General features: G+C 50.2%; 2 protein-coding genes across 4 annotated transcripts; one reads left to right on the forward strand and one right to left on the reverse strand.

The window, feature by feature from the left end:
* Positions 1-369: 369 nt before the first annotated feature.
* On the reverse strand, positions 370-3572 carry gphb5 (glycoprotein hormone subunit beta 5). 2 transcript variants are annotated; one of them, XM_003978633.2, is made up of 3 exons: positions 1699-2020; positions 1326-1527; positions 370-1248 (listed from the first exon to the last, which is right to left on the reverse strand). In XM_003978633.2, the coding sequence occupies exons 1-3, from the start codon at positions 1953-1955 to the stop codon at positions 1057-1059; spliced, it is 651 nt and encodes a 216-aa protein (XP_003978682.2). In that variant the 5' UTR covers positions 1956-2020; the 3' UTR covers positions 370-1056. The 2 variants fall into 2 exon arrangements, 1 of the variants encoding a protein (XP_003978682.2); XR_003887486.1 differs by lacking the exon at positions 370-1248 and adding an exon at positions 3290-3572 and having other exon boundaries at positions 1389-1527; positions 1785-3232.
* Positions 3125-18791, forward strand: LOC105418888 (nesprin-2-like). Of its 2 annotated transcripts, XM_029832514.1 has the most exons (23): positions 3125-3250; positions 5414-5538; positions 7111-7172; positions 8185-8280; positions 8348-8425; positions 8514-8606; positions 8743-8945; positions 9019-9218; positions 9854-9954; positions 10391-10480; positions 11274-11387; positions 11474-11611; positions 11754-11918; positions 11992-12104; positions 12374-12542; positions 12618-12714; positions 12856-13055; positions 13121-13285; positions 15171-15305; positions 15415-15516; positions 15610-15783; positions 15859-16017; positions 16153-18791. In XM_029832514.1, the coding sequence occupies exons 2-23, from the start codon at positions 5451-5453 to the stop codon at positions 18667-18669; spliced, it is 5259 nt and encodes a 1752-aa protein (XP_029688374.1). In that variant the 5' UTR covers positions 3125-3250; positions 5414-5450; the 3' UTR covers positions 18670-18791. The 2 variants fall into 2 exon arrangements, with proteins under 2 accessions (XP_029688374.1, XP_029688380.1); XM_029832520.1 differs by lacking the exon at positions 10391-10480.
* The last annotated feature ends 4541 nt before the right edge of the window (positions 18792-23332 follow it).

Raw genomic sequence — 23332 nt, forward strand, 5'->3', positions numbered from 1 at the left:
GCTTGAGCGGAGGAGCAGAGACCAGGAAGGGTGATGTTTGGAGTTTATTAGCCGCCGTGGGTTAGCGTGACCTTTCTGTAACGAGCCGAGAGTGAACGTGGGGATGTCGCGTCTCTGCGTGATCACATTCTCTTGCAGATCTGCGGTTAATTCTCCCTTTAATCAGCGGGAAGTCTCGTCTCTGCCCTTAATGCCTCCTGCCTGCGCTCACGTTGAAGGAATAAAACCATCTAACGCTCCAAACTGACCCTTCAGAAGTAACTAAAGTCTTCTAAATGTTTGCTTTCCCCTGAGACTCGACCCCCCCCCCCCCCCCCCCCCCGGCCTCCTGGAGGAGGGGAATCGGGTCAGAAACCTGTATTGATGGCTTCTCTGCCTCTGTAGCTTCCCTGACAGAGCTGCTGGAGCTCCCCAACGCCGTCCTCCCGCTGCAGCCCGAGGAAGCCCTCCTGTCGGGAACGATTAGCAGCACGCGAGTCATTAGGGAGGCGCTGCTGTCACGGCTGCTGAAGATATCAGAGCTCTCGGGAGTCTAGACGGCGCCGCTCTCCCGTTTAACCTCGGGCTTCACCTTCACGCGCCGCCTCCATGCTAACTGCTGTCAACAGGATGCTGCAGGTTTGGCTCTTTCAAACAGGTCAGCGGAGACCAGAGACGTCCTGGACCGGCTCACCTGGACACCGTTTAACCAGGTTAGCTGCTGCAAATGGAGCAGAATCAATGGGCGCTGGTGATTAGCGGTGCTCAGGGGGCCGCGGCGACGCTGCGCCGTGGCTCACGTCAGGGCGGGAAGGTCGAACGGCTCTGGTTCCTCACGCGTGTCCAGAAACAGAAGAGAAAGATGTGTCTGAGTTTAATGAGATGAAGCGCCTACACAAATACATTCACGCTATTTTTAAACAGTAGTTTTTATTATAGGCGACGGTGAGCGGCACTGGATATCTTTGAAAAGGTTAAAAACGGGTTCAAATGTAACGACGACGCGCTCGTTATTAACGTTAGTTTTTGATTTTCCCGTCCTCAGGATCGTTGAAAGCGCCGCTCAGAGCTGAGGCGTCACACTGAGGTGATGCACTCGGTGGTGCTGGTCACACACACGCTGCAGTCGCACCGCAGGGCCACGGGGTAGGAGTAGGCCGGGTCCACGTCCGGCAGGCAGCCCGGCAGGCTCACCGTCACCACACGGCTCCGGTTATAGGTGCAGACCCGCTGGTAAGTGTCCACAAAGGGGGGGTCCAGGACGGGTTTCTACAAGCAAAACAGGTGTGAGAATCCTGAACTCTCTCTCTGACACACACACACACACACACACACTCTGCACTCACCTCCCAGGTCTCACAGCGCCCCCAGCAGGCATCGGTAGTGATGTGCAGCGCCCCACAGCCAGGCTTTCTGGCCAGAAAGGTGAACTCTCGCACGGCACAGCCGACGAAGCGGTGCAGGTTCACCGCTGGCGTCTGGCGGGCGGAGAGTGTCGGCGAGGAGAACCAGAGAAGAAGAAGCAACGGGAGCAGCAGGTCTGACCTCCTGGCGGGGAAAGAGACAGCGTTTGATTGTTGCAGCTAAAATACTTTCAAGCTGCAGACAGATTGTAAAACCAGGAGAGTTTAAACATCTAAACATCACGAAGCCGCTGCACGAGATTCAAACCTCCTCACGTTTTGGGAAGCGCCGGCGTCCTGATGAGCGTTTACTCACCACAGTTGCTGCTTCTGCCGCAGGATCATTTTCTCTGTGCCGCTGTGACGCACACACACACTGAAACACACACACCTGACACCCACCTGCCCTGAAAGTTCTCCCTCGCTGGCGTGGAACAGGCCTTTTATGGCCGTGCGTCCTGCCTGTCTCTGATCCTCCCCGGAGGCCCTTCGGCTCCACCACCAGCCCGTTCCCAGTCCATTAGCTTGATTAAAGGTGGGAACCTCTTCCCTTTTGTTTGCAGCCGTCCACATGGAAGAGGAGCGCGGCGTCTGTGTCACTGATCTGAGCTCTGACCGCGTCGTGTCCTCACACGCCGGCTCTGATGACTTCACCTCCGCACTTTCTCTGCTGCTGCTTGTTCTCGGGGGGAAATTCTGCTGAAATCATCCAGGGATCCGCTCCAGATCGGAACTTCCTGGGAGCCACTTCCCCATCGCGCTGCTGTCAGGACGATTCTGCTCAGGGTTTAAACACGCATGCAAGCGGAACAAAGTTTACGCAGCACACAGCGTTTTCCTCGGATATTAGTGGGAAAATAGATTTGATCTGTATTGAATATATGTTTAAAACAAAAACGGACCTTCCTGTAACATATTTTCTGAAATAACAGCTTTTTGCTTGGCAACAGTCTGAGCTCATTAAGTCTGTTGTGACGGATCGCCGGCGTCTAATTAACCTGAGTGAGTCTAACGACCAAAGCTCTCGTTTGATTCCTGAAGCTTGTTGATGTGTGGAACCAGTTTGATCCAGTCCTGAAAGGACGGATGACAGCAAAGCTTGTTTTTGATCCAGCTGCAGAACCAGAACAACACTGGTCTTAGAGTTTGTCAATGAATGCCCAACTTTTAATGATTTAAAATATTAAAAATCCCGAGCGGTGTAATATGGTGTGCGTGCGTGTGTGTCACTCTCATCCCAGAGGCGCTGCAGCCGCAGCCTGGTGCTGTGCTGCCCTCTGCTGGTCTTGGGTGGTATTGCCCGATTACCTGATCGTGCTGGACTGGCTCCTAATCAATGTTGGTGTCGGCTGGACTCACCAGCGCCCCTCTGGCTGGTTCAGATAGTTCAGAGAGGAGAGGCAGCTGCACTGACCTTTGACCTCTACTCGTTTCATCACATGGGGCAGGTTGATTTTCAACAACTCTATTGTCATTCTGTTCTTTCCTGTATTCATTTAGTCTCGAGTCTTTTCGTGGTGGGTCGACATCGGTGTCGTCTATCTGCCGCCGCCCTTTAGGCAGGTGACCGTTGTTATGTTGCAGCCATGTTGATCTCTAGCTGCTGTCTATATTTAGGTATTCAGGCAGTTTCACTGGAGCCCCCCCCACCCCCCTCCTGGTATGGCTCTGGCTTCTCCGGTGTCAGACCCGGTCTGTTCTGGAACTGTGCGGACGGCAGATCTGTCGCCCTGCGCTCGTGTTTCAGCTCCAGCGGCGACGCCTCAGCGCTCCTCAGACCCGTTGCTCCGCTCAGGAGGTCCGTGTTGCTGCCGGTACCTGCGGAGGGGGGGGGGGTCCTGCACCACCACCTGAAACACACTCCGCATGTAAGTCCCACTTCTCTGTTTCACGTGTTCTCGTCGTACCTGTTTCCCAGCACGTGCGCTGAAGGTTGCGGGCCGTTGCCTTGGCGCTGCGGCTGTAATTAGTGCGGGGATCTCTCATTTTACACTGGTGTGAAACCGTGCGCGTCGTGCACTTTGTTCCAAAGTCCTCTGCTTCCTCAAGGACTCTCAACACGCCGGCGATGAGGTGAAACGTTCCTGTCCTGCTGCTATTTTTGGTGCTGACGGTTTAATGTGACACTGAGGAGCGCGCACGGCGTAGCGCTTCGAAATACACACACACGCATTTACGAGACTGGGGAGGAAAAACAGTGTCCACGAACTTCTGTCCAAATTTTATTTCTCCTCAGTTTATTTGCATTATTTGATGTCCTGAACTTTTCATCTTCACCACTCAGATGGGAAAAAGGCTTGGATACGAACCCTGGATCTGAACCCAGAACAATATGAGCTGCTCGGGTGGTTCTGGCTGCGGTTCCTGCCTTTCTGAGCAGAGGTTTTATGTCTCTCAGCAGGACAGATTCAGGTGTTTGACCCAGTCTTGTTAAGGGGGGGTGCAGATATGTGGATTTCATGTAATCAGAAGCAGAACTGAAGCTCTTGGACCCGGCTCCGTTTCCAGTTTACATCAGATTATCTGGTTTTGTGAAGGGACGACCCAGATTACGGAATATGCCTGCAGCCCTTTGACACACTGCCCCTCTGTGGGTATTTTAATACGTGTGCACGTGCACGTGCACATCTGTGAGGCCCTGGAATTAAACATCAGTGCGTCCATTCAGCCCATCTGTGCAGTCATTCTGTAATTAGGCTGGAACTGCTCAGAAGCTCAAACCCATGTGTTAAACCCCTGATGGTGTCCCTGCTGGTTGTCTCCATGACGCCCGATGCCCCCCCCCCCCCCCCCCACTGAACAACTTGAGCCACCAAAGTGGATGAACGCAGCAGAAATGTGTTTACAGTGAGGTTTGACACAGTGATTCTCTCTGACAGAGTTAAACCTCTCACCTTTGCTGTGTCTTGATTCCTCACTGACGTGTGTGTGTGTGTGTGTGTGTGTGTGTGTGTGTGTGTGGGGTGGTTAGACAGGATAATCCTTTTGTTTACCTCTGACTCATGTTATGTCAGACTGTGCAGCAGTGAAACTTATTGTCTTTTGCTCATAATGAAGTTTGAGACTGCTATTCTGGGTGTTTCATATTTGGCTCCTGCCCCCTTCTCCTCCCCCAGTTCCTCGCTCTGCAGCTGACATGAAGCTTTAGGATAGCTCAGATGCCGTGCTATAGTTGTCTCCCCCCCAAACAGACACCCACACCCACACACACACACACACACACACACGCTGCATGTGTTAACTGCAGCAGAAACGCAGCAGCAGCACATGACCAACCTTTAAAAAGAGGAGGTTCTCCACAATGTCACGCCTTTGTTTTGATGAACAGCTGGTTGGGCAACTTCAGCCTCTGAACAATTTAGGTTCTTTTTTCAGCAGGAATCAAACAACTCGTTTCCACTTCAGCCTCTAAAGTCAGGAGAAATATATATGTTATATATGTTTAACGTAAGCTGCAGATGAAGCTGAAACCAGCGGCCGTCTCCAGAGGCTGGTGTGTGTTTATGGTGCGTCTTTGACCCTTTTAGCCTGATGAACATGTGCATTGGCTCGACCCCTTACAGGCCGTTAACCCCTAACAAACAATGGACGCACTTATGTGCACGTGGGCTTCAAACCGTCTGTACAGTCGGGGGCTGAGACGTGGTCTTGGCCTGGTTTGGCTGCGCCCACCTGTCCGTTCTCCTGAACTGTCGCTCAGCAGATAAAAACACCAGGTCAAATCTGAACCGCCGTGCTCTCTTTCCTCTGGTTGGTTCCAGCGAGGGATTAAGTCAGCATCTAAATGTCAGATGTTTTTCTCTGTTCATTCCTCCGTGTCCTCGGGTGAGACAGAACTAGGCAAGTCCAACACCCACCGTCCAACAAGAACTGACGGATGCATCCGTGATCTCAAAGCTCTGAAAGATCTGATCTGATCTGAGTGTTAAAGGTTGACAGGAAGTTCAGACATTCCATAGTCGTACATCAGAAACTCCCACATAAATTAGCCTCGACGCATTTTAAACGTGTCTCTCTTTGTTCTTCCACAGCGGGATCATGCTAACGGGAGGTTACGGATGAGAAGACATGTCGTCTGACTTCTACTCCCGAGATGAGGTGGTGGACAGAGGGTCCGTCCCTCTGGACATCGACGACGTCCACATGCTGCTGCAGGGTCAGTCTGCGTCCCGCGTGGACCTGCTCAGAACCAGTATCTGCTCACAGTGAGGAGCATCTGAGGTCCTGTTTGGACGTGCACGTGTTCATGCGTTATGCTGGAGCAGCGAGAACGTGTGCGTCCACATTTGATCGGTGTTATTTAAGATAAATGGATCATCAAGAGTGATATCACAAAGGCTTCACTGGTCTACGTGGGGTTCATTTAGGAGAGCCAAGAATCAAATTTCAGGTTTTGACATTTGGAGGGAAAAACAAAAGGTTTTAACCTGCCTAGTCAGCATGAAGGAGGGTGTTGCAGGCTGTGTCTGGGCAGGCCTGGAGCCTCTGCTGCAGGTTAAAGGGAGCCAGGCTGATCTCCACGTCCCTGCAGGCTGGAGCTCCCTTGGACCTGCTGCGACGGGGAAAACTGGGCCGGTTTGATAGAAACCTTAGATTTGCACTTGATCTGCCTCAGAGCTTTTGCCTGATCATGGGTGAGTTTCTGTGACTTTTCTTGACTGACGTAAACTATAAACAGGATTAGTGATTAGCGTTGAAAGGGTCATCGGGTGTTTGAAAACCTCCCGGGTGTTTGTTAGCTGATACCAGATTAATTATAATAGCATGAGTCAGTAAACGACCTTCCTGTGATTCTAATTATACTGCAAGTCAAGGAAAAGAGCTTCCCTTCAACACATGGAGACAGAAAGTGCAGCTCTGAAGATCACTCCTTTAGATTTGAGATTAGATTTGTTAATTCAAAGTGGAGAGCAGCTTCTTCTTGACCTTTATGTACTGACCTGCAGTCAGAGATGAGGAGCTGGATGCTGTGGTGGTCATAGATGGAGGAGATGCTGTGAGTCAAGTTATTACAGGAATAATTCAGAGCTCATGGAGGACTTGGTTCAGCAGAAGACCCTTCATTCAGTCTCTGACCTGAAGGACTTTGTAGAACTTCATTATGGTGAGTTATTGTTGTGGTAGCTGTGTCAACCTGAGACGACGCTCGTCTGACCTTTAAAATGGTTTAATGACTCAGTTTAATAATATTGTGGTTCGAGCTGCAGGATCCATCAAGATCAACAGTTTTGATTCAACGGTGAGAAGAACCGACGACCGATCTTAGTCTCAGACTCATCAGATTCTTCTAAAAACGTAATAGAAATATCAACAATGATCTAATTCCATCTTGGGCGACCTTCCAGAATTGTTCCGTCTGGAAGTATAAATAGTTTTTGCTGGATTTGTGCCAGCAGGCTGATCCATTAATGTAGAGGAACATCGAAGCGCTTCTGAAACGTGTTGACAAAGTGCTGCTGGTGCGTTTGTAGAGCAGGAGTCGACGCAAACGTTGGTGTTGGTCAGTGGCGCAGAGCCTTCATTGACTGGCTGCTGACCGTATCGAGCGTTGGAGCCTTCATTGACTGGCTGCTGACCGTATCGAGCGTTGGAGCCTTCATTGACTGGCTGCTGACCGTATCGAGCGTTGGAGCCTTCATTCACCGTATCGAGCGTTGGAACCTTCATTCACCGTATTGAGCGTTTGATCTAGCGAGCACTCACGAGGATCCTCCTTCTCCCTCAACAGTGGAACAAGAACAGATTCAGAAGAAGACCTTCACCAACTGGGTCAACGCTCAGCTGGCAAAGGTGAGACCGGAGGGTGTTGGGATGTGCACGCTCGCTCACGCACGCTCACGCTCGCTCACGCTCGCTCACGCACGCTCGGCCCTGGTTCTGACTCTCTGCAGGTCCATTCAAGCAACACATATTAGGACAGTTTGAAAGACAGTTTCATTCTGAGGGGAATTTTAAATTTCTGGATAAGAGTTAGGAGACCCCACAGGAGGTGGAGGGGCTCCAGAGGTGGGACATAAGAATGGAGAGGGTCAGAGAACCTCCCCTGCCCCCCCCACGACTGACCCAACAGCAGTCGGAGCTCAGAGATGATCCTTAGATTCACCCTCACAGCAGAAGTTTGATCCATAAACCTCCCCGAGCTGGTATCAGTGAGGTTTTGCTCAAAACGAGACTCTTATTTGTTGGTAAGACAACTAAGGATTTAATAACATTTGTCATTTTTATTGGTCCTTAATAATCAAGCAATAGGAATTAAAGGGCAGCACACGTCACGCCATTTTTAGGATATTTATATTTATAAATGCCTTAATTGTACTAAAATAATTATTTCAAATGTCAGAAAGTTAAAGGAACCAACAAGCTGTAAATGAAGGGAGAGAAATCAGAGTAAAGATGAATTTAAATCCGTCCCAGCGAAGTTAAAGTGGTTCCACTTTTGCTTTGGGAAACATTCCCTTCATCCTGAATGTTGTTTTAAATCGGAGCTCCGAACTTTTACTGGCTTCCGATGTCACGCGGCAACGATGATGTGTGATGTTGCTAATGTTAACGAGCATCGCCCTGACGTGTGCGTGTGTCTGAACTGTCTCCTGCCAGAATCCACGTTGCCGCCTCCTTAATTCCAGTTATGAATCCGCTGGTTGTTCCAGTCCTGAGAAACGTCCATAAAATCCCAGCTCATTGTGGGAAATGTTAATTCCAAATTTTCACATCCCGTCATGAAGCCTGTGAATAGTTTTACGTCAAAAAAAATAAACAAGAGTTCAATTTTATTTGTTCTCTATTCAACCGTTGTTGACAGAGGAGGCCGCCGTGCATGATCCTGGACCTGTTCCAGGACTTCCGGGATGGCTCCAGACTGTTGGACCTGCTGGAGGTGATGAGCGGCCAGCGCCTGGTGAGTTCTCCGCACGTTGTCCCACCAGCGGATGGTTTCATGACCCCCCCCGACATTGTGTTGGCAGAGCCGTGAGAGAGGCCGCGGAATGTTTCAGCACAGGAGCAACATTGAGAAGGCCCTCAGCTTCCTGAAGGCCAAATCCGTACGTGACTTCCAACAGCGCCGCAACCACAAAGATGATCCCATCCTCCGCGCCACACGCTCACCTTACTTCCTGTTTTGTTCTCCAGATCAAACTCGTCAACATAAACATTCCTGATATCATTGATGGGAAGCCGTCCATCATCCTGGGCCTCATATGGACAATCATTCTCCAGTATCACGTGAGTTTGAAGGCTTCACACCTTCCTTGCTCCTCTCCGTTCACATTAACCTGATGGGTGGAGGTGAGGAAGCGTGTCTGGCTGTTTCCCATCAGAGCTGCTCCAGATGTTGAACAGAACTCTTGTTTCTTCTCAGATCGAGGAGCTGGCCAGCAGCCTCTCCTTCAGCTCCCGTCAGTCCTCCATGGAGTCTCTGGCCAGTCTGGACTCGCGCTCCACGCTGTCCAGCCGCTCGGCCAGCAGCAGTCCCGTCCCCCCCAGGGGATCGCCGCTGCATCGCCGGTTCAGAGTCTCGGCCAAGAAAGCCCTGCTGCTGTGGGTCCGGGAGCAGTGCCACAAGTAGGCGGACGCTGAGCGGCGGCGAGGCCAGTCGGCCGCGTTTCCGTGTTAAACCCTCTCCCGTTTCCTCCAGAGCCGGCTGCACGTTAAACGTGAAGGATTTTAAAACCAGCTGGAGGAGCGGCGTGGTCTTCCTCGCCATCCTGTATGCACTGCGGCCCGATGTGGTGGACCTGTCCAAAGCCCGAACCAGAAGCAACAGGCAGAACCTGGAGGAGGCCTTCCGGGTCGCTGAGAGCGAGCTGAGGATCCCCAAACTCCTGGACCCCGACGGTGAGTCCACCAGCAGCTCTGCTAGCATACACACGCCTTTGGTGTTCCTCAGGGCCCCTAAAACACACACTTTTCCCACGTTTACCACTTTTCCACCTCAACAAAATCAGAACCGGGACCTTAACCTCAGCAGGAAGCCGTAACCTATTGATATATAGAGCAACAGGTGTGACAACATGAGAGCAACAGAAACAGGAAGTGTCTCAAAGTCCCAGAGCGTGACAGCGATGATGATGATGATGATGAGTTTCAGGTTGGATGACTTTATTAGTCACTCCTAATTAGTCTGCTCCATTTGCGCCTCGCTTCATGAAAGCTGGCTCTGTGTTTTCGTCCTTTCCGTGTCGGGTGGCAGAGTTGGAATGGCTGCGATGTGCATGTGAAGGAGTGCGGCCGTGACGGAGCCGTGCCCAGCCCGCCTGAGGGCGCGCGGCATGACGATCCCGGTCTGCTGACTCACTCGCTGCTTGTTTTCTCAGCCGTACATAAAACCTCCGCTTGTTTCTCTCTGCTCCGTCAGTTCACGAGCAGACAGAAACGTTCCGTCTCCGTTCGCGAGTCTTGAAAAACCCACCTGCTGACGGTGGAACTGTAGTTGTTGAGAGGCGTCATGGAGGATTGTGATGTGGATGCAGATGTGGACGTTCGGGATCCGGACGAGAAGTCCATCATGACCTACGTGGCTCAGTTCCTGCAGTACTCCAAGGACCTGCCGGTGGCCGAGGAGGACGTCCAGGTCTGTAGCGTCCTCAACATTTATTTTCTTACGTGACAAACGTAGTTTTGACTCTCCAGGTGATGCAGCTGATGGTTTTCAGCCAAGGTGCCACAGTTGGCGGCAGCTTGTTGCTGCTGCAGCTTTTCACAGAAGCTCAGACACACGTTGCACGATGAATCTGGATTCCAGTCTGTACTGGGGAAGTGTGCTACGAGGCAGCTTATTAGCTGTTCTCTGTCAGTGTTCGGGAAGGTTAATTAAGACAGATGAGCAATGATTTATAGTCACAACTCTATCAGATCAACCTTAACACTCGGTGTGTAGCCTGCTGCAGGTTCTCTGTGTTTTCTGCTTCTGTCTCTGTTAGATGGACTCTGACTGATGCTGAGGTCTGTGTGTGTGTGTGTGTGTGTGTGTGTGAACTGCTGTTTCCTCAACCTCCTCTTTCTCATAGACTCAGTACCTGACTCTCCCTAAAAGTCCTTCTCCTGTCAGTCTTCCTCTTCACTACACTCCTGCTGTCTCTGCTTCACCTCTGCGACAGGTAACCTCCACCTGACCTTGACCAGGCCGTGACCACTAAAGATCTAACCTGCATGATTAAGAACACATTATTTTACTTATTTCCGTTATTTCCTGATGTTTACATAGTGTGTTTTCCTTGGAGCCACCAGGACAAATGACATTTTCTCTGGTCGTGAACGCAAACCAGTATTGAAAGAGGGATTTTGTTTGCGGAGCCGCGCAGCAGCATCAGTTTTCCCTCACTCAGTGGACAGATCACCTCTCAGTTGCAGACAGGACCAATTTTCTAGCGTGAAACTTGCATGACCTGTTTTTGTCTTCTGGGCAACAGTCAGAAAGAGGCTGTTTAGCTAATAGTACCCCCCCCCCCCTCAGCTCGGAGATATCCGTGTGGAAATCGATCTGATTTATCATCCATCTGAAAGCAGCTCTGCATATAATGACCTCATGTGGTAAAAAAGTGTTGCAGACAAATGATCTATTTTTAATAATAGCTCGATAGCACGATAGAAGTGTCTCATGACTCGTCAGTGCCTCCTGGCGTCATTTTTAAATAATAGGGCGGCTTGTTTGCATAAACGTACCGGTTCTCAACTTGTTTCGACCTTCAGTTGACACAAACGCTTTTTAAAACCATTTCCTCTGCTGATGGAAGCAAATTCTTTGATGCTGTTATTCAATTATGTCGGAATCAAGTTTATCTCCGACGTTGATGCAGGTAGATGAGCTTCAGCTCGACAACATGAAGATGCTTCAGCGTCTCGTGCACTCGTGTGTAATAAACATCGGCTCGTTCATTTTTGGTTGGGCAGGCGTCTCCGGACCAAAAGGTGAAGGAGGTGACCTGCTGGCTCCTGCAGGCGCTGGATGAGCTGCTGGAGGGATGGGACTCAACGGAGGGGGAGAGCTACGCTGAGAGATACCACGTACGAGTCCGGCTGGGTCACAAAGCTTTCAAATCTGAGCTGTTTCCATCAGGTCACGCTGTGTCCCACCTCTCTGACACCCCCAGGTATTTCACACCTTCGTGGTGTCGTTCAGCGAGCAGCGGCGCTCCATCATCCCTCTGCTGACGGCCACGCGGCGAAGCCCGAACCCGAGTAGAGAGCAGCGAGCTCTCAGGGAGGCCTGGGACGCACTCGCCGAGAAGGTTTCTCTTGCTTGTTTGCACAGAACTTGAAAACTTATATTACTTATAAACTTGATATTCTCCGATTCAGGTTTTTCTGTCTCCCATATTAACGCTTTTTTGTTTAACGTTTAATTTAAGATATGTTGTCTTTGTTCATCAGCTTCGCGACTATAGAATCCAGTTGGACACGAGTCTTCCGGCCCCCTTGGACGCAGTGGCCCGCTGGCTGCTGAAAACAGAGGGCGCTCTTGGCGAGGAAGAGACGGAGCCTCAGGACCACGGCCGAGCTGCAGACGACGCCAAGGAGAAGCAGGAACTGCTGAAAGTGAGTTTGGTCATCAGAAACACTGGAGGAGGTTGTTCAGGTCTTTTTACTGAATCTTGAGCTGTTGCTGAAGGTTTGTCTGGAGGAGATGCCTCAGCACCTGAAGACCTTCCAGTCCTTCCAGAACACGGACCACGATGGAAACATGATGGTTCCCAGCGACAAGCTGGATGAATTAAAGAGAAGGTGAGGCCATGGAGATGGGAGAAACTGCTGTTGAAGGACTCCTGATCCAGAGTCTTCTACAGCGTTTCCTGTTCACTTGTGTTGTTGCTAGTTGGTGCTTTTATGTGCTGCCAGTAGCGGCTGGGTTTGTGTCCTGGTGGAAGATATTTTTGTGCCAGATGAGAGGATTCTTTTGAGATTTGATGACATATTTAAATGCAAGTTTATAATGATGGCTGAGAAGTCCTTCCTGTGAATCAGGAATCATCTCACCGGTTTTTGGTGTCCAGGTTCACCAGTGTCAGAGTGTCTGCTAAATACCACGGCATTAAGCTGGAGTACAGGGAGCTCCGGCACACGGCTCTGGATCTGTTGGGGCAGATCCGGAACAAGCTGCAGGTTTGGAAGAGACCTTACGTCGCACCAGAAGCTGTGCGGGTGCTCCTGCAAGAATGGCATGTAAGTGGCCCCGCTGATGCTGCAGGCCTCGCTCGGCTTCATCTTTTTAATGTGTAAATATACTTTTGAACGCAGGAGTGTGTGAACACGCGGCAACTCCCGTCTCTGTTGGAGTCAACCCTTCATAAGCTGAAGCAGGTCTCTGAGAAGTATTCCAGCAAATCTGCTCTGGGTACGTTCCTGTGGCAGCATGTGCAGCACCAACCCTTAAAACTGTTGAACTGGACGGTGTCTCCTGGTGGGGACACGCTTGTTTCCCCTCCCTCGCAGTGAGACACACGTGCACCTTTGAATTCTCGTGCGTGTTTCTCAGCCGCAGATTACCCCCACGTCAGTCAGCAGGTCAAGCAGCTGGAGGAGGACGGCGCTGCGGCTCTGGCAGGGGTGGCTACAGCAAAGAGCATCATGGGACGCGTCCTGTCCGCCTGGGAGTCCTACGGCGACTGTCTGAGCTCGCTGCAGGCGTGGCTGGAGCAGAATTCTGTCCGACTGAGCCACGGACACAGAGCAGAGGTATTAGAAACGCTCGGTGAACGATCACAATTACCGCCAACCGCCACTGATCTTTGTTCTTTTAGGTGACAGCAGAGTGTTTGGCTGAGTGGGAGTCACGGAGGGCCCGGATGACTGAGGCAGGGACCTTCCTGATGGAGTTCACTGACCCTCAGACCAGCAGGATCCTGGAGGAGGAGCTGCGTCGATTCCACCTGCGCTGGACGGAGTTCACCAGGACAAATTCGTTTGTATGTCAACGCTAATGTTGAGAAGAGTTCAGGGAGTGCGATGAGGGTCGAACTGATCCAAAATAGAACATTTTATTTTATCATTATTCCCTCGTCCTTGCAGAGTTCTGATATCTCACTCATATTTTTAAAGCATATGAACGTTGTTTTGCTCCTCAGTGACTCACCACAGCAGAGTTCTTTGTTAGCTTAAAGCAGGGGTGGGGAACCCTTTTCATATCGAGGGCCATTTCAATTTTTATAAAGTCCTCCGAGGGCCATACTATTATGAACACATACCTAGGGATGCAAAAAAACGACAAAAAAAAAAAGTCTATAACCACTGTGTTACTAAGTCTCATGATTGCTGCATTTGAGTTTGAATTATTTATTTAGCACACATGCATATAAAATCACCAAAAAAATAGAATAAAATGACAAGTAAAATACGTTTTCATGATCATACAAAACAATAAAAAGAGGTGCAGAGTTGAGGCAAGAGACCCGTAAGGGCCTGTTCGAGGCCTCTACTCACAAAAACTGCAATACAACAAGATAATCAAGAAAATAAATGAAAAAGAAAGAAAGATAAAGACAATAATAACAACAACAACAACTAGAAAGCACTCGGAGAGCGCAGACCTCCGCCAAGCGCAACAATTCCTGGCATATTGTGATTTCCACCATAAATATTAGTCCCACATATACTTTGACTACATATTTAGATTCCTTGACCATAAAAACATACCGTTAGCCACTGGAATCATAACAATATATGTCTTAGTTCAATAGTTATTCACGAAAAAAAATTCACGCTTTGAAACAATTCTACTTTGTCCGGCGCGAGCGCCTCAGCGGCGGCTACGAGGCGCGTTCACGAACTCTCCTTCGGCGTGAGGTTTCAGCTTCGTGGCTATTAATTCACTCACCACAAAACTTGCACGCGTAATATTCTCTCTGTCGGTACATGGTCGTGTGAAAGCTGCTTGTTGAGCCTCCAAACTCCGGCGAAGAGCGTTAATTTTATCCAAACTCATCTGTCCTTTCAACTCGTCGAGTTTAGCGTGTTTCGCTAAGCATTTTTCGTCCGTGTCAATCGGTCCAGCCCACTACGTACATCACATGCTGTGTTCACTGACCCTGACCTTGACTCAGACATAACATAACCGTCTGTTTTATCTCAGAAAACGGGAAAATATTTCCTCGTTACGAAAGAAATTTCAGGATACGAAAGGCAAAAATACGCTACCGCTGCTACTCGCAGCTCGCGGAGTTTAGCGAACACTGTATAAGTGCACATATAAAATATAAAAATCTTATTGCGTTGCGGGCCGGTGGTAATGGTCTCGTAGGCCGTATACGGCCCGGAGGCCGGAGGTTCCCCACCCCTGGCTTAAAGCATCAGGTTTTTTGGAATTTGAACTGGATTTGTGTTTTGTTTGACTCTGAGAGGTTAAGGAGTGTCTTTATGCTTTCAGCTGTACTCCTCCTTTTCTTTTTTGTGTTGAGGTTATTAGAAAGGCACGGCTAGTTTACTGGGTCACATGGTATTATCATGCAGGTTGATTGTTGTTTTAGGTTGCATTGCTGAAAAGATGGGTAGAATTATATAATTACAGGTCTTTGTTTCTTAAATGTGGCCTCGGTCATAATGAAAGCATAAACTGGACATAGTTAAATGATTCTTGTTCTCATTATGATCAGATTCAAGATGCCCCTGGATGTTAAAGTTACTGGTTCTGACCACAAAAACCCACATGTGGTCAAACCATTGTCATCCGATCGCTTGTAACAGCTTGTTTTGTTCCGTATTTATTGTCTTCAATATGATTTACAGGAGCTAATTTGATGATGTGGTTCCTGTACATGTTCCTATTTAACTTCCTTTCCCGTGTTTTCTTTTCAGGCCGGCATGTCCAGTGCTGATACACAGGTCAGCGCTCAGGATGTCCAGACTCTGGTCAGAGAATCTACGCTCATCCTCAAGGAGCCTCTGGAGGCCATGACAGGACCTCTGCACACTTACAGGAAGAGACTTCAGGTAGACGTCAAACTGACTGCTTCAGATTTCTGCTTTATTTGAAGGAGAAACTGTGTGTGTGTAAAAGGTTGGAAGCCATAAACTGACTGTTTGCTTTATTTACTTGCAGTTGATCATCAGAAAGTTACAGGAAGTTGATTTTGATGCTCTGAGTCCGTCCTCAGAATGCCCAGCAGATCACCTACAGAAGCTAAAGCTTGCTGTACCTGAAGTAAGAACGGTTCCTTTAATCACCCTTTATAGATCTGTGTTCCAACGTCTATAAAATTTGATTTGTCTGTCTCCCTTCATACAATGTTTGCAGGTACTGCAGACGTTACTTGAGGCAGAACAGGTTTGTGCAGAGCTGCAGCACAGTGTCTCAGGTCTGGACTGGCGTCTGGCTGAGCTGCATTTCTGGATAACTGAGGCCAGAGAGGTCTACCAACATCTGAAGACCACAGACAGACAGCGGAGGGGCCAAGACCCTCGAGCCAGAGTAAGTGAATCCAGTTCTGATCCTCAAGGAAGAAACTCAGAAGACAAACACGTTTTCCTGCCTCTACTTCTGCAGGTTCTGATATCTCGTGGGCTGCAGCTGGAGGGTCAGGTGGTCACCGAGGATCAGGACCTTCAGGTGATGGTGATGACCAGTCAGAAGAACTCTCCCATCCAGTATCTCCACGCTTCTGCAATGCAGGAACGAGTGCGAGGCGCCGTCGCTCAGTCACAGGTTTGTTTTCTCTTTATTAACTATTAACTATTAAAATAATTGCTGGACAAATTATTCAAAACTCTTCAAAGGGTCAGAAGAACAGACCAGAATTGGCAAGTAAAACGTCAGTGCTGATTGATCTTTCACTTTCAGGAAGTGGTGGGCATGCTGAGCAGCCTTGGAGCCAGGAGAGACAGAAGCAGAAGCCCTTCAGAAGGACGTCCTCCTACAAAAGTTTTTATCCAGGATGAAAAGACTCAACGTCAGGTTGACTCGGGCCCCGGCTGTCTGAGTCCCCAGGTTCAGTTCAAGTCTCAGCAGTGTCACGATCCCTTCCTGCCAAAGATAGTGGTGCAGGAATACAGTGAGGAAAAGATGCCATCAGCTCTATCCGTCTGTGCCCAATCTCTCATGGCGAATGAGGGAATCTCGGGAGCAAGAGATCAAAGCTACCCACAAACGCATCAGCAAAGTCAAGAAGAGGAGATGGCGCCTCAGCAGCAGCCACTGCAACAAGTCCAACAGCCAGAACCTGGAGCACAAAAGCAACAGTGGCAGCAGGAACACCAGCAACACCCCCAAAAATATCCAGTTCAGAAGCAAAGTGAAGCTAAGATACAGGTTCAAACACAAGTTCAGGAAGAACCAGAGCCTAGTGAGCGTGCTTCATCTCAAGAACAAGGTGCAGTGAAGCTTCCTTTGACCCCCCAGGAACTGCAAAGCAGAAAAGCAAAAGCTGCGAAGAACCGACCGTGGCTGCAGAAGCCAGCAGAACGTTTAGGTGCACGACCCGATTCATCTCAGGCAAATGTCGAGAGCATCCGGGCTCAGCCCGAGCTGCCAGTTCAGGGTGTTCCACAGCAAAGTGAGAAAGAGCTAAAGAAAAGAGAACAGGAACAAGTACAGCTGGTTCGAAGCCTGTCAGATCCCAGCACAGAGTCCACAACGGCACCTTTCACTCAGCCTCCGCTTAAAAAGAAGGCCCCAAGTCAGCCCCAAGCCAAGGTTGGGGTTCAGCCTGCACCTCAGACAGCAGGCCAGGCGTTACCAGAGGTGGCCTACAGCCCCACAGGTGGTCAGCCACCACCGAAGACCGTGTCCCAGACCCAAAGTCAGGATCCACCACAGACACGGGTCCAAACACATTTTCCAGCTGAACCTCAACTATCAACACCGTCGCAGGGTCTCGTCCCTGAACCAGTAATCGCTCATGCACAGATATGGGCGCAAGTAAGACCTTCCTCCCCCATGCAGGCTTCGCTGCACGGCCACATTCAACCGCCCGTCCCCGCTCACATTCAGCTTCGTAGTCACCCGCCGTCTTGGGCCCCCGTTCGTCCTCCGTCTCCAAAACCACCAACACATCCACAGTCCCACATGCAGACCACGGTTCAGCCCGGGACCATGACCCAGCCGATGACCCAGAACGCTCCGCTGGACCCTCAGCCTCAGGGTCACCCTCGACCTCTGACTACAGTTCAGTACTCGGACCATTTTTCTCAGAGCCAAATCCCTCATTGGACGCAAGTGGGCGCCTCCACCTCAGTGGCCGTCCCGCAGCTGCACGCAAAAATGCAACCTCTGTTTTACCCCCAAGGTTACGTCCAGGGCCAGGCTCCTGCCCAGCCCTGGGTACCCCAACAAGAACCACACATCCAAGCCGTGCCCCAGCAGCGACATCCCATTTCCCAAGCATATCCTCAGCAGATGGCTCAAGCACCAGAGTCACAAGGCCATCCAACCGGCACTGTTCCACCACAGTGGCCCCCGTTAGGACCTCCGTTGGGTCCCTCTGGATATTCGGCGGAGCTCTCGTATACTCAGCCTCGCATGCAAACAGAAGCTCTGCCACAAGTAATAAACTGGAGTTCCTCAACTCAAACTCAGATGACGACTTATGATGATCTCCTCCGCATCCAAACACATCCAGGCCAGGTTCAGCAGCAGACTTGGGTTCAGACCTCGTCTCAACACCAACCCCAGGATTACTCCCATACTTTGCCTCAAATGCCCCTGCAGCCACCAACGCTCCCACTAGCCCAACAACACATTATTGCGAAATCACCGCTGGAGGTAAAACCACAGCAGCCTTCTCCCGATTCACAGCTCCCAGCTCAAACACGTCCACAAATGCATTCCACAAGTGAATCCCCAGAAAAATGCAAGAATTCCGCCCAGTTGCCCCCACAGGGAGAGCTTCAGTCACCCGTCCGGTCAAAGCCGCCACCTGTGACGGAGCCCTCGTTTCCAACAGAACCAATGGGTCAGTCGGCGTTTAAGGCCGAGTCATCTCCACCAACGCAGCATGTCCCACCTACACAACCCCACCCCAAAGATCAGGCACAAGGTCAAGTCAAGGATGACCTCTGTGATCAACCTGAGGTTGAGCTAGACGTGGCACCATCACCACCTGAGTATCCATCACCAATTCAACATCAGGTTCAGTCACCAGCGCAACCCAAGGTCATGTCACCAGCCCAGCCAGGACCTCCAGGACAGGTTTCAACCTCACCGGAGGCTCAGTCACCATCCCAGCCCAGATCTGAGGGTCAATCTCAGGCGAAACCTCCAACCCCGTCACCTCCACGGGCCCAGAAATCCCAAACCCTCGCCCTCTACCAGGAAGATGTTCTGCCTCCGGGCCCGTCTGAGTCACCAGGACCTGTGTGATTCACCTCTGACCCTGTCCCAGGCACCCCCCCAGGCCTACACAGAGGCGTACACCAAAGCCCAAGCTCTGGCCAGGAATGGCTTTGAGGAGGCGAAGCACTGTCTGCAAGAACACATCCTGGAAACAATCAGCGTTTTTGAGGACAAGTCTGTATCTGCCGAGCAAGCGTCCCTGAAAGAGGTGAACACATTGGTTTTTATTTCTACTTTATACGGCAGGAAGCCTAATAAAAGCTGCGGAGTCAGATATCTTTGGTAGTTCAGGTCCCACACAAACCGAAAGAAGCCAAACTATATCGTTGAAGTGTAAACACATGTAGAAACAATTCTCTTCAGGAGACTCTGAGAACTCTGGACCCAGAACTACTGGAGGAGTTTCTGAGGGCAGCCAAAGGCATGGAGGCCTTCTGTTCCCCATCACAGCTCCGAGACATGGAGTTCTACACCCAGTGTGTCAGGACTCAGTGGGAGGTAAGAAGCTAACTGGTCGAGATGTTTGCCTCATCTCCATTAGTGTGTGACATCGTTAGTGTGTGAAGCATTCATACGTGACGTGTTTCCCCTAAATCCATGTGTTCCCCAGGATGTGCGAGCTGAGATCTCAGATTTTTTACAGCAGTTGAGCTTTGAAGTTACGAGAAAACACTTTAACACAGCTGCTCTGCAGTGTGAGCTGCACTTAAGGTCCCAGGTAGAGAACCGAGCTCGGGTAGCTAAAGGTGGAGAGGACCTCGGCGTGTCTGCTTCGGTGTAGCGCTGCTCAGCCAACCTGACCTTACTGACCTTCTGTCACTCTTTTTCCTTCTTTGCATGCCTCGCAGGAGACTGTCCGTGGGATTTGGTAATGCTGCTACTTCATTATTGCTGTTTTCATTTACTATTTTCCATTTCAGTGAGTCACTATCATCTGTGGTTAAAAGTACAGTAATCATCTTCTTGTTTCTACATCTTTATGCTGTTGACATGTTTAGTCCTGTCACCACATTATTTGACAATATCTGAAAGTCATAATGTAGTTGTGATTATATAAATCCCAATGTAATCCCATAATTCAGCAGGGTGTTTGGTAAAGAGACACCTTTTAATAAGAAAAGGAGCGAGAGCCTTAATTCCAGAGACAGCCTCTAAACATGGAGCTGTGGTCTCTGACAGAGTCTAAATGTCCAGTTGTGCTGACAGGTCGAGACATGGTTGTCTGTCAACTTATTTCAATTGTTGCTGTAATAATCATTTGCAAGAACATCCAATGTTTAATGTGGTGAAAGTTGCTTTTCTGGTTCCGAAGCTCACTGCTGTGCTGTCTGCCAGGCTTGTATCTCGGCCGACAGCAGCTTTGTTGAGGCGGGGCGGCACCTCCAGGCTCTGAAGGAGCTGTGCGACACGCTGAGCCCAGAGGACGCTCACCGGCTGGCCCAGACCCAGCTGAGGGAGTGTCAGACCCGACTGGCTGACATCCAGCGCCAGTTCAGTGGAGACCAGGATGTGCCGCTCTCTGATTCCAGGTGATCTCCATCAGACATTCGCTCGCCTTGTTTTAAATCTGGCGTCAGTTAAAATACCACGGTAGGAAGAATTGAACGGTTCTTCTCACCTCTGACTTGAAGGATTCCTGCTATCTTCAGCGAGAGTCTGCTCACTCAGAGAGAAGCACCAGGATCTAGCGACAGCCCTCAGATATCTGAGGTATCCATCGCACTTGCCTGTTTTTCCATTTACACCTGCTGATGGCAGCTGACGACACGTCTGAATGTATATTATTTAGACCATGAGCCATTACAAGATCATCTCCATGAATTTAAACTGTTGGTTGGTCTTTCAGGCGTCTCCAGTGACCATGAAGACCGTCCCTGCGGAGAGAATAGCTAAACAGCAGGCGTCTGAAGAAGAAGTCAAAAAACGGGAGGGTTTAGAAAGGTAGATAAAATCCGCCCGATCCAGGTTTACTAAAGCAGAACCCGTTGCAGAACATTTAGTGTTTGTTATAAAACCAGCAGGTATGAGAACTGTAAGAGGACTCTTCAGGCCCAGCTGGCTAAAAATGAGCTGAGCATCACTGAAGTCCCACCAGAATCCGTCTCTTTGAATGGTCTGCACACCCGACTCCAGGAAATACAGGTACAGCCTCCGTCACACACACGTTTGCACATCAGCCCGGGATACGTCTGTAAACACTGCTGGGCCGTCACCTCCAGTTCCTGAGGCAGGAGACTGAGTCGCTCTGGGCGGAATATACAAACCAGTGTTCCCAGCTAAGTGGGACCTGCCACATGGAGCAGGAGAAGGAGGGTCTGCAGGAAGAGTGGAGTCGCCAGCAGTCCGCCCTCCAGAGACGAGGCAGCTCCCTCGCTGCCGCTCTCAGGCAGATCGACTCCACCCAAAACCACCTGGTGGACTTCAGTGACCGCCTGAACCGCTACCTGAGGCAGCCCAAGGACATCGTCGGCTTTACGCTGGTCAACAGTAACATCCTGAGAGACATCAAGGTCTTCCATCTTGCATTTTCATTATCTTTGTGAAAGCAGTTTGTTTAAAGAAAGAGTTCGACTGATAAAAAAAAAAGAATCTTTGGAATAATGAACAAAAGCTTTTAAGAGATTATCACTTGGATCGTAGGGTCGGGGCTTTAAAAACACTTGAGGTCAGTTTTAGGCAAATAAAAGCACCCAGCTGACTGTATCCCCTCCGCCCCCACTCTGCTGTGTTCCCAGGATCTGGATGACAACATTCAGAGTGAGCTGGGTCAGTTGGGCCGTCTGGATCCGGACTCCAGTGATCTGGACCCCAGAGACTGCTTCCCTCTCTCCAGTGAGGTCAAGGCTCACAGAACTAGCCTGGACCACCTTCGACAACAGGTCCGAAAAAGTGAAGCAGCCGCTCGTGCCCTCGACCGTTTTCTCATGTCGTTGCGCACGTTAGACGAAGACGTCTCCGGAGTACACAGCGCCCCCAGTGGCGACGCCCAGCTACTGCAGGACGGCCGCTCCAAGTTGGCTGTAATGCGACAGGGCGTTGACAGCCTCAAGGAGAAAGCACCTCAGTTGGATCTGCTGCTGCAGGGGGCTCGGCTAACTGTCACCAGGGACGGAGCGCCAGCGTCCTGCCTGGACATGGTGGCCGTCCTCCTGCGACGGCTCGACGAGGCCGACGATGGGCTGGCCAGCCAGCAGAGGACCCTCCAGAAGGAGAACCAAAGCAAATCCCTGGGCCTGAGGAAGAGAACATTGCTGGCAGAGTTGAGAACGCTGCAGGACTCCATTGAGAGGCAGAGTCTAAAGGAGCCCACCATCCCTGCTGTCCAGCACAGGTGCCTGCTCAGTGCCGTCGACATGAGGCAACGATATCGAAGCTAAACCTGTCATCATTTTGTCCGCGTACTTGTAAATGTTTGCAGTTGTCTTTTGCTGCGTGGCTATTTTGACGTCTTTCGTCTGTACTTTAAAGGCTTTTCAGTGATCAGTGGACTCAGAACCACTGATCCAGTTCAGCTTTGTGTAAGCTTCTTATAGCTTTGTAGTTAAATCCCCACATCTCCATCATCTTTCTAGACTTCGTGCGCTTACAGAGTTGGAGGGTCCACTTCAGACCCACCAATCTGAGCTCCATGACCTTCGTGACCTTCAGGAAGAACAAGGAGGAGGAGAAAATCTCTATGGAGAACTGGAGGCTCAGTGGAAGGAGACACAGAAGGCATTTTCTGACAGGTGGGTGAGGCAGAGAGCAAAACTGAGATACGTTCATCAACAAAGTTCTACTCTAGTTTTATTTAGAATTGATGTGCTTCAGTTACTCAGTTCTGATTGGTTCTCTAATGACTGCGGGAAAAATCTTCTACGCAAGCTTTCTGTGTTCCTGCTGTGAATCCATATCGACTCTTTCACGTTCCTGGTCTGGCAGGAAGAAACAGTGCAACATCTTACTGGATCTGCTGAAGAAGTTCCAGAGCTGCCGCGGTCACCTGAGCAGCACCATGCAGACAGCAGAGCAGGCGGTCAACGAACAGGCCTCTTACATGGGCAAGGACTACTTACAGAGGAGCATAACCAAGGTGCTCACCAGAGACGCTCACACGTGTACACGCAACACAACGTTGGCTCCATAGATCTGTGCTCGTCTGTTCAGGTCTCTGATATTAAGGAGGGACTCTCTGGCCTTGGTGAAACAATCGAGGAGATGAGGAGTGTTTGCAGACAGCTTCAGTCTGAGCTGAAGAAGTCACCCGACTGCAGTGAGACCTCGTTCGAGGCTGAAGCTGATGCTCTCATGGACAACTGGCTGGATGTGAGCATTTTTGTAGGAAGCTTAAAGATTTGATGAGTGATTGTGTTATTCAAGCTGCTATTGTTCAATAAAAGATCCCATTCCAGGTTGATGTTGCTGGTTGAAGCGGTGTTGATGTTTGGCGTCCTTGCAGGTGACAGAGAAGACAGATGCCTACTTGGACAACCTTCGGGTGGGGCTGGAGCTGTGGGAAAAGCAGCTGAGTGTCGGGGGGGAGGTCGACAGCTGGGCGGGGGCCAAACTGGCCCTGTTTGCTGAGAGCCATCCTTTCCACAACCAGCAGAACGTCTCTGATATGAAGGTGAGATCTCTTTAAAAGAAACTTCAAACTTGTCTTGTTTGTTAACGTACTTTTTAATCTTTATTTTTTTTGCCACTTTACAGG

This window comes from Takifugu rubripes, chromosome 2 (assembly GCF_901000725.2).
Source record: "Takifugu rubripes chromosome 2, fTakRub1.2, whole genome shotgun sequence".
NCBI classification, from domain to species: domain Eukaryota; kingdom Metazoa; phylum Chordata; class Actinopteri; order Tetraodontiformes; family Tetraodontidae; genus Takifugu; species Takifugu rubripes.